This window comes from Terrapene carolina, unplaced genomic scaffold, assembly GCF_002925995.2.
Source record: "Terrapene carolina triunguis isolate 2854851 unplaced genomic scaffold, T_m_triunguis-2.0 Scaffold139, whole genome shotgun sequence".
Classification (NCBI taxonomy): domain Eukaryota; kingdom Metazoa; phylum Chordata; order Testudines; family Emydidae; genus Terrapene; species Terrapene triunguis.
In genome coordinates this window covers 14,502,363-14,517,195 of record NW_020664490.1, presented here as the reverse complement: position 1 = coordinate 14,517,195, position 14,833 = coordinate 14,502,363, and the positions used below count along the sequence as shown (strand labels likewise).

General features: G+C 46.3%; 1 protein-coding gene across 2 annotated transcripts in view; it reads left to right on the top strand.

Moving 5' to 3' along the window:
- The first annotated feature begins 2,807 nt into the window (after positions 1-2,807).
- The window catches only part of LOC112117657 (phosphatidylinositol 3,4,5-trisphosphate 3-phosphatase TPTE2-like), a 43,396-nt gene continuing 31,370 nt past the window's right edge, over positions 2,808-14,833 (top strand). The window contains exons 1-2 of one of the 2 annotated variants that reach the window (XM_026653494.1): positions 2,808-2,917; positions 6,645-6,737. In XM_026653494.1, coding sequence (XP_026509279.1) covers positions 6,685-6,737 — 53 coding nt within the window. In that variant the 5' untranslated portion in view covers positions 2,808-2,917; positions 6,645-6,684. Of the gene's footprint in view, positions 2,918-6,644; positions 6,738-13,903; positions 14,188-14,833 lie in introns of those variants that run through there. The other variant, XM_026653496.1, reaches the window with a different exon arrangement.

The following is a 14,833-nucleotide window of genomic DNA, read 5'->3' as shown; positions in this document are numbered from 1 at the left end:
AAAGTTACAGTTGTGGAAAAAACCCACACAGTGTTGCTAATTTCAGCTCTCTTTGTAATAAAGACATTTTTAAATGACAGTGACAAACCCTCTTTGAAAATCTCCTTCTAAAAACTAGGCAGAAGTTGCCCAGTGGAAAAGTTGCCTAGTAGAGAAAACATTTCAAGTGTCAGAGGCCCAGATCCCTAAATACCTTTGGGGATCTGAGCCAGACACCCTTGCAGTCTGTGGAAAAAAATCTACAAAAATATAATCAAGGGTGTTCTTTTAGTGAAAGGTACCAACTAAAATAAGCAGTGACAAATTAACAAAGTTAATCACCGAAGCCCATCTGATTAAAAATGCTAAGGCTTTGTCTACACAAGTATGTTTTCCAGTATAATCTGATGTGAATTTAAACCAATATAGTTATACCTGTATAAGACCCATGTGAACACTCCTATTCCAGTATAAGATTGCCCTTTTGGGGGGTTTATTTTATGTCACTTAGGAAGGGATTTAAGATAAACTGAAAAAAGGCAGTCCTATACTGGGGCAAGAGTGTCCACACGGGAGTTTTTACCAGTATAACTGGTAAAGCTTTCCCATGTAGATAAGGCCTTATGATCATCAAAAGAGTAGTTGTTTTTCTTGACTAGGAGGTAAATATTGAACTACTCAAATTAGAATATTGTTAATTAATCTTAATCTTAAATGGTGACATTGTGCTTGGTACTGTTGAAAGCACAAAATAACCCAAAACACATTGCCTCTCAGAGTTTACAATCAAACGCCCAACGCCTGCAAAGATGTATGTGTGTGCTTAACTTTACACTAGGGTGACCAGACAGCAAGTATGAAAAATCGGGACAGGGGGTGGGGGGTAATAGGATCCTATATAAGAAAACTGTCCCTATAAAATTGGGACATCTGGTCACCCTACTTTACACACTCTGTGTTATATATTGTGAGCAGTCAGTCCCATGTACACACTACGAGTCATTCCATTGGCTTCAATGGGATGACTCACACTCACAGTACAGAAAGTTAAGGGTATGTCTACACTTAAGACATTATAGCGGCACACTGTAGCACTTCAGTGTAGACACTCGCTACAGCAACAAGTGGGGTTCCTCCATCACTGTAGTTAATCCTCCTCACCGAGAGGCGGTAAGGTAACCTAGCACTATCTACACCAGGGGATAGGTTGGCATAGCTACATCTCTTGGGGTGTAGATTTTTCACACCCCTCATATAGCTGTGTCAATGTAAGTTTTCAGTGTAGCCCACCCCTAAGTATCTACATAAGGCTTTGCAGAATTGATGCCTATCTAGACAAACACCACAAACTGGACAGAAAGTGCACTGGGATGGCCAAAGAGCAGATTTATACAGTGCATAGATTTACAGAAACAAATTAGAGAGAGGATGACAGCATTTTTACTGATGTGTATTAGCAGCGAAGGGCTTACATAATGATAACTTGTAATAATGCATCCAAAGTGATCCAAAATCATCTTAGATGGCAAGGTGACAGGAACCATAAAAGAAGATAGATCCTTGGCACGTGGATCCTATTTTGCAATGTTATGCATGTGGGTGGACCCCTGACTTCAATAGGACTTCACGCAGGTGGAGGGGTCTGCCTGTGTGCATCACGTTACAGGACTGGGGCCTTATAGAGCACTGTACATTTTCAAAGTGTTGTGCCATATTAATTAACTAATCCTATAATAACCCAATAGTTTAGAAGAAGGCCCCAACCTGAATGTGATAGGTATGCATTTATTGCAATCATTACTGACTTAGGACAAGATCCTGCAGGCACCCATGTGCTTAGTTTTCCTGACATGTTCACTCTCATTAAAGTCAGCGGGAGCTGGAACAGGTCCTTAAGCAATAGTGATTTCCAGGCTAGGGTGACCAGATGTCCTGATTTTATAGGGACAGTCCCGATTTTGGGGTCTTTTTCTTATATAGGCTCCTATTACTCCCCACCCCCTGTCCTGATTTTTCGCATTTGCTGTCTGGTGACCATATTCCAGGCTCGACATTTCTCGGCCCTTACCGTCCAACTGGAGTAGATGAGGGGTCAAAGCAAAACTGCTAGCCCTTAACCTAGGCCCTCATCCTGCAAACGTTTATGCATATACTGTACACAGTTTTATCCAGGTGACTATAATCCTTCAAAAGGAGCCTTTACATTGAAAAGACTTCAGAGGGCTAGTTGTGTAAATAAGGTTTCATGAATGTTTGCAGGAGCAGGGTCCTGCCAGAGCCTGGAACTGATGTTATAAATAAACGGTGACAACATTAAGATGGGAAGGGACACTCAGCACGCATTGGCATTGTATTAAGCACTCTGAGATCCATGCATGACAAATACGATGCACGAACTACTCATTATTCTGCTATGAGTGGTGCGGGACCTGCCTGTTGCCACGCGGCCATGGTGTGCCCTTCGCAGGAGACTTCTGTACTGCCCGAGTGGCCGCTCAGCCCCTGCCTGGGCTTGAAACCGGCCAGCAGTTTGCGGACGTCCCCTGAGCCACAGGCAGGGCGTGAGCAGCACTGATGGGAATCAGGTGTGGAGCTGGAGCGGGTGGCTTCCCCCCCAGCAGCACAAGGATTAATCAGCGCCGCCTGCTCCCCGCGGAAATGCAATAAAGCCGGGAGGGGGAAGCAGCTGCTGTTGAGCTGTACAGAAGGGAACTGGAACGACTGTAGAGAGGGATTTTTTTTTATTATTATAATAAAGCGTAGGCAGTTTAAAAACAAACCCTCCCTGCTGAGTCTGCAGAGCGCGGAGAGGACCAGGGAGGGGAGCTTGTGCCTGAACTAAACTTTGAGCCGGTCACAAGCCTTCCCAGCTCTCAGGGAAGGGGGGTCGGGTTCCTCGCCTGAGTCACCAGCACAGCGCCCCGCCTGCAGAGGATAGGTAAGGGGGAGATGTGCGGGAGAGGGGCTTCGAGCCCCCTACACCTGGCACCCAGCGGGTTTGGGGGGGGAGGTGAGACGCCGCCTGATGGAGAAAATCAAAGCGATTTCCTCTTGGGTTCCTGACTCCGTCTGCTGCTGCGGGAATTAATGATCTGCAGCTGCTGCGGATGTGCCTGCCGCGGGATCTGTGTGTGTGGCGACACACGCATTCCTTCCCTTGCTACGTGCATCACTTCCTCCAGTCTCTGCTCTCTTGGCTTGTCTGGTGCCCCGTGTCCCAGGCAAACAGCTGTGGCGTTACAAACACAAACCGCTGCTCTGGGGCTGCAGGATGTTAGTGAGCTGTGCAGGACAGCCCTGGGGCTCCTTTCATTCCCGCTAGGGGTGGAGTAGGCCCCTGGTATAGTGAGAATCTGGGGAATATGCTGATCATTTAAAATCTCCGTTGACATCTCCCCTCTCCTTCCTGTGGGAGGAAGGGAGAACTAACCCAGAATTGCCCAGGGGGCAAGTGGGGCAATTTGCCCCGTACCCTGTAGGGGCCCCCACAAGAATATAGTATTCTTTAGTATTGCAACCTTTTTTTATGGAAGGGGCCCCTGAAATTGCTTTGCCCCAGGCCCCCTGAATCCTCTGGGCGGCCCTGAACTAACCCCTAAATCTCTTCCAGAGTGCTTGTCTTCCCCGCGCTTCTGCTGATGCATCACCCATGCATTACGCTCCTGGTTAGGCCAGTTCTGTGAAGTAACACAAAGCTCACTTCGATAAATTGCTGATGTGCCGGACTCACTGGCTGACAACCAAATCAGAATGCTATTTGCATGAGGGAAGGGACAGCTAGGATCTACCACGTTGACAGTGCATTTCCATTGCTAATGTCATGTACCAGGCACAGCATTGTCATCCTACACAAATATGTACAAGGCACAGCATTGTTAGCCTACACAAATGTCATTATCTCCCATTACAGTCTAGGAAAGAGACTACATTGCATTGCAGTCAGTGGAAGGGAGGGTTGAGAGGACACACACACTTGCTTAAGAAGCTAAACAGAGCTGTAATTCAAGCAGACTAAACTTCCTAAAACAGACTCTCCTTTCTATACAGAAATCTCACCAACCTTGATTTGCTCTCCACCCCTTTTGCATTGGGCTTCTCTGTCTGGCCAATAGTTTGCCCAATGAAGGGGGGGAGGGGAAGTGCCTCAGTTGTGTTGAAGTAGCTATTAATCTTCCTATGCCCTCTAACGCCTGCATCTCGCTCCTTTCTCTTCCAAGGCTAGCTTGCCTGTCCCCATCTATTCTCATTTGCTAAAGTTGTGCTGTGTGGTCTGAAGTCAGTGACAAAGGGTGCGATCCAGGAAGGTGCGTAGGAGCCTGTCCCATTTTTAGGCCCCATTGTGATCCACGAAACTCCTGCTTGTGTAGGTGCCTATATTTTTACCTCTGGCTAGGTGCACTGCAGTCTGGCTTTAGGCACCTGTCTCCTGCCTGAGCATACCTGCTACTGCCTAACAATGGGCATTTGGATGTCCAGCCCGAATCCCTGAGCAATTCGCAAACTGGGGAAGGTAGGTGTACAGCCACCTAAGTCGTGTATAGGGCCTGATCTAGTAGGTGTGCTCAGAGGCCACTTACCAGCTCAGCCCCCTCAGGGAAGTTCACACAAAACAACTGGTGGTGGGAGGAAAGAGGAGGAGAAGGACCTTCCTTTTTAACTTTTGGCCTAGTGCATAGGATACTCACTCAAGCTATGGGAGATTCTGATGTGGGGCTCTTGCTATCTCTCCTATTGAATTTAAATAATTGAATAATGAAATATTAATTAGGCTAGTGCAAGTGAGTGACTGTCTCAGAGGTTGGGGCAGTCACCTGAGAGGTGACGGGTGCCTGGTCTAATCCCTTCCCCCTCAGGAGGAGAGGGGACTTAACCAGGGGGGTCTTCCATATGGTGGGTGAGTCCCCCTATGCACTAGGCTCAAGGTTATAAGGGAAGCGTCCTCCTGCTGTTGCTGTTTCAGGCTCCACATGTGTATCTTCCCCTGGTGCCTGTCTGTGAGAGGGGTGTGGCTTAACACATGCCCCTCTTATTGTGTCTTGCACTGGCTAGCTTAGGTGGCTCCCCACCTACCTTTGTGGATCAGTCTCTGCCACCTATCTCTCCCCATTTGTTGTATAGGAAACTAAGTGCTTAACTCAGGTTTTGTGGATCAGTGTTGTTCCTGTGATTGGTGGGGTTTTTTTTTCCTCCCCTCCCCCTAGGCACCTAAAAGCTAGGGGCCATGATGCTCAGCATCAGACTGGCTAAGTCCCTTTGTAGATCTGGGCTGAAGTCCTCACAGTAGTCTAGTTTGAAACTACACCTCCATTCTCTTGAAATACAAATGCTCAATTTAATATTGCTTTAAACATCTCTGAAGTAGCTCCACACTTCATGGATATTATTAATGGAAAACATGGTCTCTAGTTTTCTTAAATTGTACTTGGGCAGTCCATGATGGATTTAAGGAGTAAACCAGAAATTCTAATATAAATTGGGTGCTTTTGGAATGTATTTGAGCTTATTTTTAGGATTTCTGGGTCACTTTTAGATGAGAAACACTTAAGTCTGTACTGGCTTTTTCCATGCACTATATGGCTTAAAGGAGAAGATGGATAAAACATCTGCCATTTGGGATAGATACAAGCCTGATGGAATGCTTTAAGTAATTTTTAACTTTGGTATACAGCAGAACCTCAGTTACAAACACCAGAGTTATGAACTGACTGGTCAACCACATCTCCTTTGGAACCCGAAGTGCAGTACACAATCAGGCAGCACAGAGACAACCAAAAAAGCATATACAGTACTGTGTTAAATGTAAACTACTAAAAAAAGGTTTTTTTAAGTGACAAGGCAAGGAAACTGTTTCTGTGCTTGTTTCATTTCTTTTTAAGATGGTTTAAAGCAGCATTTTTCTTCTGCATAGTAAAGTTTCAAAGTCGATGTTCACTTTTGAACTTTTCAGAGAACAACCATAATGTTTTGTTCAGTTACGAGCATTTCAGAGTTACAAACAACTTCCATTCCCGAGGTGTTTGTAACTCTGAGGTTCTACTGCAGGGGTTGGCAACCTCGGGCACGCGGCTTGCCAGGGTAAGCACCCTGGCGGGCCGGGCCAGTTTGTTTACCTGCTGCGTCCGCAGGTTTGGCTGATCGCGGCTCCCACTGGCCACAGTTCGCCGCTCCAGGCCGATGGGGGTGGCAGGAACCTGCAGCCAGCACATCCCTCGGCCCGCGCCACTTCCCACCGCCCCCATTGGCTTGGAGTGGTGAACCACTGCCAGTGGGAGCCGCGATCGGCCGAACCTGCCGACGCGGCAGGTAAACAAACTGGCCCGGCCCGCCAGGGTGCTTACCCTGGCGAGCCACGTGCCAGAGGTTGCTGACCCCTGTTCTACTGTATTAGACCCCAGTTCAGCAAGGTACTTGTGCATGTGGTTAACTCTCTAAGCACATCAGTAGAAGTACTCATGCTTAAAGTTAGGCAGGTGCTTAGTACTTTCTGAATTAGGGATATAAATCTATATGCATTCAGGAATGAAGTAGAAGCTTTTTCTGAATGTTTAGATTAATTAAACTTGTATGTGAAACTCCTATAATGGATGCTAGTGCATATCTACTGTGTTACTTCAAATGTCTTAATCTAAAATGTTTTGAAGAAATAGCCTGTTTCCTTTTTCTAGATGTATTCTCTTTAAGAGCAACAGAACTGGAAAGAGCAAAATGACGACAACTGTGAGATATGAACAAGGGTCAGAGCTGCCGGAAGTTGATGGGTGAGTAGTCCACCAGAAACCTAACCAGTAGTAATTACAGAACTTAAGTACAGTGTATAACCTCTTGTCTGTCCATTTTAGGGTTTCCTTAATGCTCATCAATATAGTATGTAAGCACCTCCAGGTGGAAATGAGTTTGTATTTGAAATTTCTGAACTTAAAGGGAGGCTGCTGCCGTTATATATACAGTATATAATTTTACTATACAAAGTGTGTTTCATGAGGAGTAGAGTGGCAAGTTTAGGGAAAACATACTTAAAATTGCCAATTTATAACACACGTAGAATCATAGAACTTGAAGGGACCTCAAGAGATCATCTAGTCCAGTCCCCTGCATTCATGGCAGGACTAAGTATTATAAGTGGTATATAAGTACATAAAGAAACATTTAAGAATCAGAACGGAAGGGTATTCATATAGGTGTACTAAGAGATTCTGTTGGGAAGGATATAGTATATCTAGTCTGTGGCAGACATGGTGATCTTATTCCATCTAAGGTGGCTTTCTTGCATTTGTCAGACTTCTGAACTAAAAAACTACAGAGAAATTAACTAAATCTTCCTTCAAGGGGAATTAAGTCTATTGTACATGAAAAGACTACACTCTCATCCAGTAACACTGATGCCATTTACTAAAGCTGTGATAGCAGTTGATCTGGAATTTCTAATTTACTGCCTAGTAAATTAGGATGGGCAGCAAGCTTAACTCTGAATTTCCATGCTTCAGTACATTGGAGATGGTCTTGCTCCTTACCCTTCCATTCCCAGAGATGTTCCCAGCCCTGATGGAGTTTAAACAAAACTGTAAAGGCAGATTTTCAGAAGCAGCCAGTTCTACTTGCAATTTTAAGAATTGCTCTATGCTAGAACAAGGCCCATTGGTTCCACAATGAAAAGGTTGCTTCCGCTACACTTGTAAAGACATGGCAAGATTATATGCTCTTATGCGCATCTGTGGCACTATAGCCCTGACTTTAGCAAAGCATTAAACCTTGGATGAGATCCACAAAGAGACTTGGGTGTTGCAACTTTTAGGTGCCTAGAAAAGCACAAGAACAGCACTGCAATCCACAAAGCTGTGTTAGGCACCTAGGCTCCCTATACCAGGGTGGGCAAACTTTTTGGGCCGAGGGCCACATCTGGGAGGGGAAATTGTATGCAGGGCGGGGGTTGGGGTACAGAAGAGGGTGTAGGAGGGGGTGCAGTGTGCAGGAAGGGGCTTAGGGCAAGGGATTGGGGCAGGAGAGGGGTGCAGGGCGTATAAGGGGGCTGGGTGCAGGAGGGATGCAAGGTGCGGGCAGAGGGCTTAGGGCAGGGAGTTAAGGGGCAGGAGAGGTTCGAGCTCCGGCACCGCTTACCTAAAGCAGCTCCGGGGTGGCAGCAGTGTGCACCTGGGCCAGGGCAGGCTCCCTGCATGCCTGCCCTGGCCCCGTGCTGCTCCAGGAAGTGCTGCAGCCCCTAGGGGAGGGCTCTGCGTGTGCTGCCCTTGCTGTGCCTCCAGGTACCTCCCCTGAAGCTCTCATTGGCCAGGGTTCCCCATTCCCAGCCAATGGGAGCTGTGGGGGCAGTGCCTGGAGGCAAGAGCAATGCACGTGGAGCCCTCTGCCCACCCGCCTGAGGGCTGTTTCTGAGAGTGGTGCGGGGCCTGTGGCGCCATGGGGGGCAATCCCGCAGGCCGGATCCAAAGCCCTGAGGGGCCGGATCCGGCCCGCAGGCCGTAGTTTGCCCACCCCTGCCCTATCCAATGTGGTAGAGATAGGAGTCTTAGAACATGATCCACAACAGCTAGCATGCTAGGCAGGGAGCTGCCTAAGCTAGCCAATGGGGAAATGTGGCAGAGGGGTGTGTTAGGCATCTATCTCAAGAGAGGCAGGGCTTATCTCGGCTGAGTGATCCATGAACAGGAACCAGCCACCTGGAGGGCATTTCTTGTGGGAATGAGTTAGGTGCTTGCCTGGCTGCGCACAGAACAGTGGATTTGGAGCAGGGAGGAGGTGGTGCAGCTGCCACTGTCCATAGTATAACTTTTAGCCCAGTGGTTAGGGCACCCATCTGGGATGTGGGAGACCCAGGTTCAGTCCAGCCTCTCTGCCAGAGATGGGGAAGAGGACTTGAACAGGGGTCTCCCACCTCTCAGGACTGTGCTCTAACCACTAATCTGTGGGATATTCTGCTGTGAGGATACTTCAGTCTCTCTCCTGTTGAAGGGATTCCAGTGTGTAGAAATAGTTGCTGGACAAGAGGGTGTGGCAATGACTCTGCAATCCAGTGGTTGGGGCAGCTGCCTGGGATGTGGGAGACCCTGGGTCCAGGCCCCCTACTCAGACACTTTCATTAGTTATCCATTATTGAAGAGCTTCAACGGGAGAGATGTGGGAGCCCCACATCAGAATATCCCATAGCTCAGTGGTTAGAGCACTTTGACCCTTTTGGGGTTACCCAAGGGGTTCAGGATGAAGTGCTACCTCCTGCTTACTGAAGAGGAGCCTTGTCTGTGCCCTCGGGGGCAGGAACTTGCTCAACACTACCAGCTGCTGGCAACACCAGTGCCCCACTCTGGGCTCTGCAGGGCCTGCTCTTTCCCTCTGCAAGCTAGCAACTTGCATGCCCCAGCACTTAGCTCCCTCAGTGAGTCCTTTGGGGCCTAGCCGAGAGACCCTATGGCTAAATCTATGGCAATAGTTATCCACCAGTGTTCTGCTTTGGCTCCAGGCACAGATCTCTCTAACCTGTCTGTACATCCCACTCGAGTGCCCAGTCCCTCAACTTCTGGACCCTTGCAATGAACACAGCTTGGCTGCCTCTGTGGAAGCAGTGCCCCTCGTTCACTAGCGTCACCTCAGTTCAATGCTGTCCTTAGCACACAGCACTTAGTTGTGCCACAGGACCCTCTGTTGTATTTCTTATGACACCCGATCTTAAACCAAACTTTGCACCCTCGATAATCTGTATGTTATTCCCTGATAACCAGAAACTTCTAAGCTTAAACTCTGTGCCGTTCACTTTTTTTAACATCATCTTAAACTTCTATTTAGTTTTAAAAATTTTATTATCTGAGAAAGCTTAAGATAAAGATTCAAATGAGCAAGTGTAAGGACTGGAAACATATGATTACAGATTAGAGTGCATTTTATGTTTGTCTTGAGCCTATACTTCTTAACAGGTCCCTTCCTTTCCAGTCTAATAAGGTATTTCTTACCCAGTGTCAATCCATACAGCACTGCTCCAATTGAGAGAGCTGGATTCCATTTTTCACGTGTAGGATGACCAGACATCCTGATATTAGGTTTTTTGTGTCTTTTATAAGCAACTATATTCCCTCCCCACACCGAGCATCCCAATTTTTCACACTTGCTATCTGGTCACCCTGTTCATGAGATGCTCACGTTGGCAGAATGTTGTCTTTGTAATGGAGAAAGAAGGGTACAAGATGGTATCTATTTATGCAGTTCCAGACTCTCATATTTAACAAAACACCCTGGTTATTACCTTCAGTTCATCCCGATGGTTCCCTCCTTCAAGGCCTTTACAAAGCACAAAGGAGCCCAAGAGAGAGGTCCACGCCCGCACCTTGTCTAGACGGTAAACCCTTGGCTGGGCTGGATGGAAAGATGTCAATTGTTCTCACTCTTGACTGAGTTAGCTCTGAGAACCACCCTGCCCCAGGTGACTAGTTTCACCTCCATCAGCTCTGGAACATACTATTCTACATAACTCTTAAAATATCTTCTGTCCGTACATCCTGCAATACCATGACAACTTATGTTAATAGCTTTTGGCAGAGACCACATGTAGCCTCCCTCTCACTTTGGTGAAATATTGCATAGATGGTGGTCACAGGGGAAACACGCCAGTCTAGGCAAGTCCGTGAGCACACCTACCAGATTGGGCCCCGCACATGAGTTAGGCTGGTGAATGCCTGTATTCTCCTGGGTTGGTTTGTGAGTTGCTCTGTGGTTTAGGCAGGAGATCGACATCTGGATGCCTAGAGTGAGCAGCTGGGCACATGCTCCGAGGCAGAAACATAGGTTCCTGAGGGATTTTTACTGCAAGACTTTAGGTGCTGAGCAAGTTCAGCAGGAGTTTTGTGGATCCAAAACTTGGGTTTAGGTGCCTACATCTGTGGCTTGGGCACCTAAGTGCCTTTGTGGATCTTGGGCTATGGATATGATTAAGTAGGGTGACCAGATGTCCGGTTTTGGACCGGGACATTTGGTTGAAAAGGAATCCTGACCGCTCCAGTCAGCAGTGCTGACTGGGCTGTTGAATGTCTGGTTTGTGGCACCGCAGCGGGGCTGGCAGGCTCCCTGCTAGTGCTGTGTGGCTCCTGAGGCCAGAACCAGCTGGCATGTCCAGCTCCTAGCCTTAGGGGCTGCCGGTGGGGAGGTCTGCATGCTGCCCTGCCTGTGGGTGCAGCTCCCATTGGCTGGGTCAAGGCAGGGGAGCAACTGGTGTCGCGAGCGCTAAGCAGGCAGCTGTTGTGCCCCCCACATCCTCATGTACTTGTAGCCTTCTGCCTCACCCCGTATCCCCACTGCCCCACATACCCCACCCTGCTCTTGTCCTTGGCCTCTTTCCCTCCCCATCTTTTCCCCTTCAGCCTACCCTCACCCAGCCAGGAAGGGAGGCTTTAGGCAGCCCCTGGAAAGTGTATGAAAAAAGTGTCTGTGTTGGCAAGTGTGTGCATGCATGCATGCATTGTATGCGTGTAAGACTGTGTGCCTTTGTATAGGGAGGTGTGTGTATTGCTGCATGTGTGTATACCTGTGAATAAAATTTGTAGCCTAACTCTTTGACTTTTATTCCTTTTGCTGGCTTGCACACACAAATTGATTACATGAAATGTGTGTATTCATTTCATAAGTTTTTTAAAAGAAGGGAACTGAGAGCTGTGGGGGGGCCATGCCTGCGGATGGTCAACATAAACAAAATGTCTCGTGGCCCACCAGCAGATTACCCTGATGGGCCATGTGCCAAAAGTTGCTGACCCCTGTTCTACAGACTTATTTTTATAGGTATCTGGACAGGTATGCATTTCTGCGGTTGTGCTGTATGGATTTGTATTTGGGCTTTGGGAGTGGGCCTTTAATGGACCCATTGCAGCTGTGATAATGTGTGGTCCTAATTCCATACACAAAAATACAATAACTTTAGTGAACAAAAAACATGGAGCTGGTTAAGAAAAATGGGAAGAGGGGAGGAAAAGAATGGAAAAACTTTGTGAAATTTCATTTTTTTTTTAAATTACCCTTTTTGACTATTTTGTTGCCAGCTTTAGCATCCTGTAACAAATAAAACCTGAACTTAGCACAATACATCTGTCAAAGCAATAAACATGCCTGTTTGGGCCTTGCAGTGAAAATGAGCACGTGGGGGGGCGGGGAGAAGAAGAGCAGGGGATGGAGTGGGGTGGGGGCAGGGCATTGGGGAAAGGGTGTTCGGTTTTCTGGAATTAGATATTGGCAACCCTATGCTTCAGTGACTTGATTTGGGACCTACATAAATAGGGCATGTAGCAAGATTAATGGCCTACCTCAGGTATCTTGTCACAGTATTAGACAATACTTTTTTAAATTTTGTCCATCTTTGCTGTGGTATTTAAGCATATGGCATACATGTAAATGTATAGGCACAAGACATGCATCAAACTTTCCACAAGAGTACAAACTGTCCCTATACCAACTTTAAATTAACAGCACAAATGCTCATAAATGGAAAACTCTAAACCCCCACAAATAAGACTAAATTACCTATTCCTGACTGGATACTAAATTGTATGATAGCCAAAGACATTTTGGACTGTAATTGAATGTCTTCTGATTGTCAGCTCTTTCATGGATATTTTACTGCCATTTTATTAATGGGAAAATGGCAATAACTTTAACAGTGTTGCTAACTCCGTAGCTCTTAGTCCATCCTGTGCTTCGCTGCACATTGGGCTACCCACATTTGCCATCCTTGCTTAGCAACTGCCCTTCTCTCCAAATCTTCCCATTTCATGTTGAGGTACTAGAAGTCCAAAAATCATGACCTGAAGAAGAGCTCTGTGTAAACTCAAAAGCTCTCACCAACAGAAGTTGGTGAGAAAATATCTTCTGTTGGAACCACCTTGTCTCTCAAAAATCATGAATCAGGCTTAAAAATCATAACTTTTAGATAAATTGGGGTCTTTTTTGCCTTTGCCTTTTGATCATTGAGGTTCACGTCTTCAGTCTTCATAACCGTGAGGGCTACAAACGTCTTAAAATGAATGCTGAGACTGTTGCTTAATGACATGATGCAGGAGCTGGGGCTTTGAGAACAGGGCCAGCTCCAGGATTTTTGCCGTCCCAAGCGGGGGGGGGGGGGGGGGAAGGGGGGGAGCCGCGATTGGCCGCACTTTGGCGGCAGCTCCACCGTGCTGCTTTCTACTTCGGCAGATCCTTCCCTCCGAGAGGGACCGAGGGACACGCCACTGAATTGCTGCCAAAGAGCCGGACGTGCTGCCCCTTCCCCTTGGCCGCCCCAAGCACCTGCTTGCTGTGCTGGTGCCTGGAGCTGGCCCTGAGTGCCAGAAGCTGCTAGACTTGTAATAAAATCATGGGCATTGGAAAAACTGCTTAAACAAAACAGATACTTGGATCTGGGCCTAGCCAGAAAGGGTTAAGTCAGTTTAAGGTAGTGCACTAATGCCAATGAATTAATAGCAAACACTTTATATATTTAAAAAAAAGCCAATCATGTTTATATTTTGTAGTGTATAAACACACAATGTGTTGAGGCAAATGTATTCCAGGCAATGCTGCTGCAAAGCACCCTGATATGCCAGCTAACTATACAGAAATGTAGAGTTAAGCAGAGATTGAAAATTGCATGACTACTTTACAATGGCAGAACTGGGTTCTGCATAAAGTTATGCATTTCTTAACCTTTGAATTTCCTGACTTGGGCATTAAATGTTAAGGCTATTCTGTCTGTGTGTCTGTCTTATTAAAGTTTCTGTTCAGAAGAAAGTAATAAAATGAACTATTCAGAAGAGATCTTTAGGGAGGTTAAAAAGTGCTACTCTAGCACTAGTTTGATTAGTGCTGTTCCTGTCTTTTCCTTTCCTGTTTGGTATCCTGTTCTGCACAGAAACGTTTCTGTGCTACAATTTTTCTGATGCAATTGCTCATGAATCTCTACAGTTCCTTCCTGTAATAAGAACTAGGCATTTTGACTAGCTGGAATAGTTTTGTATCCAGGCAGTGCCAGCGCTTTCTGAGCATGTACTCTGTACTAAAACTGTTCTAAACTGGTTCCTGGATTGCTTGCAAATGCATATTCTCCAGTAAGCAAGATATATTTATTTGAATTCACTTTTTGGAGTGTTTGGAATGCTACTTCTGAAGATTAATGGTGGCTTCCCTTTTTTGTGAGGCATTAATAATCAAGTGTTTTTAAGTAACATGAGCTGCTGCAACGATGTATAGGTAAGTTATCACTTAATTTCTCCATAACACTAATTTCTATGTAAAGTGCTAAAATAGTGATACATTAGAAAACATCTTGGATGTTGTAGTCACCTTTCTGGAACTGGCTGAAAATGTTTATGAAATTTCAACAAAAAAATGGATAACCTTTATTTTCTTACCAGGTCTGGCCATCACTTTAATATGCTTTAGTTCCAAAATTACTTGTAGACACTTACGATGGTCTAAACACAAAATATCTGGCTGAAATTTTAGCACATTTCTTCTAAACACGCAATTCTAAGCTTTTCAGAGCAGCCTGTTCCTTAGGCATTGGGACAGCAATTAAATAAAAGGGTAGATATGTCGTCTTTGCAGCAAATTACTGCACCAACTCTAGTCCTAGTAGCTGCCCCTCTTGTGGGGCCTGGGAGGGCACTCTAGTGTGAATCCTTTTTAAAAGAAATAAAATTGTACCAAATAGTGTCTCTTACCTGCATTTCAGGTAAGAAATTGCAGAGACATAATATAAATAAACATAAAACAGATCTATTCATGTAGTGAGTCTCCTTCCCCCCTCCACTTGTGGGGATCAGTGAAGGGGGGGGGGGGAAGTGTTGGTCAAGATAAGGCAGCCTGAATAAGAAGAGCCCTCTGCTTTCCACTC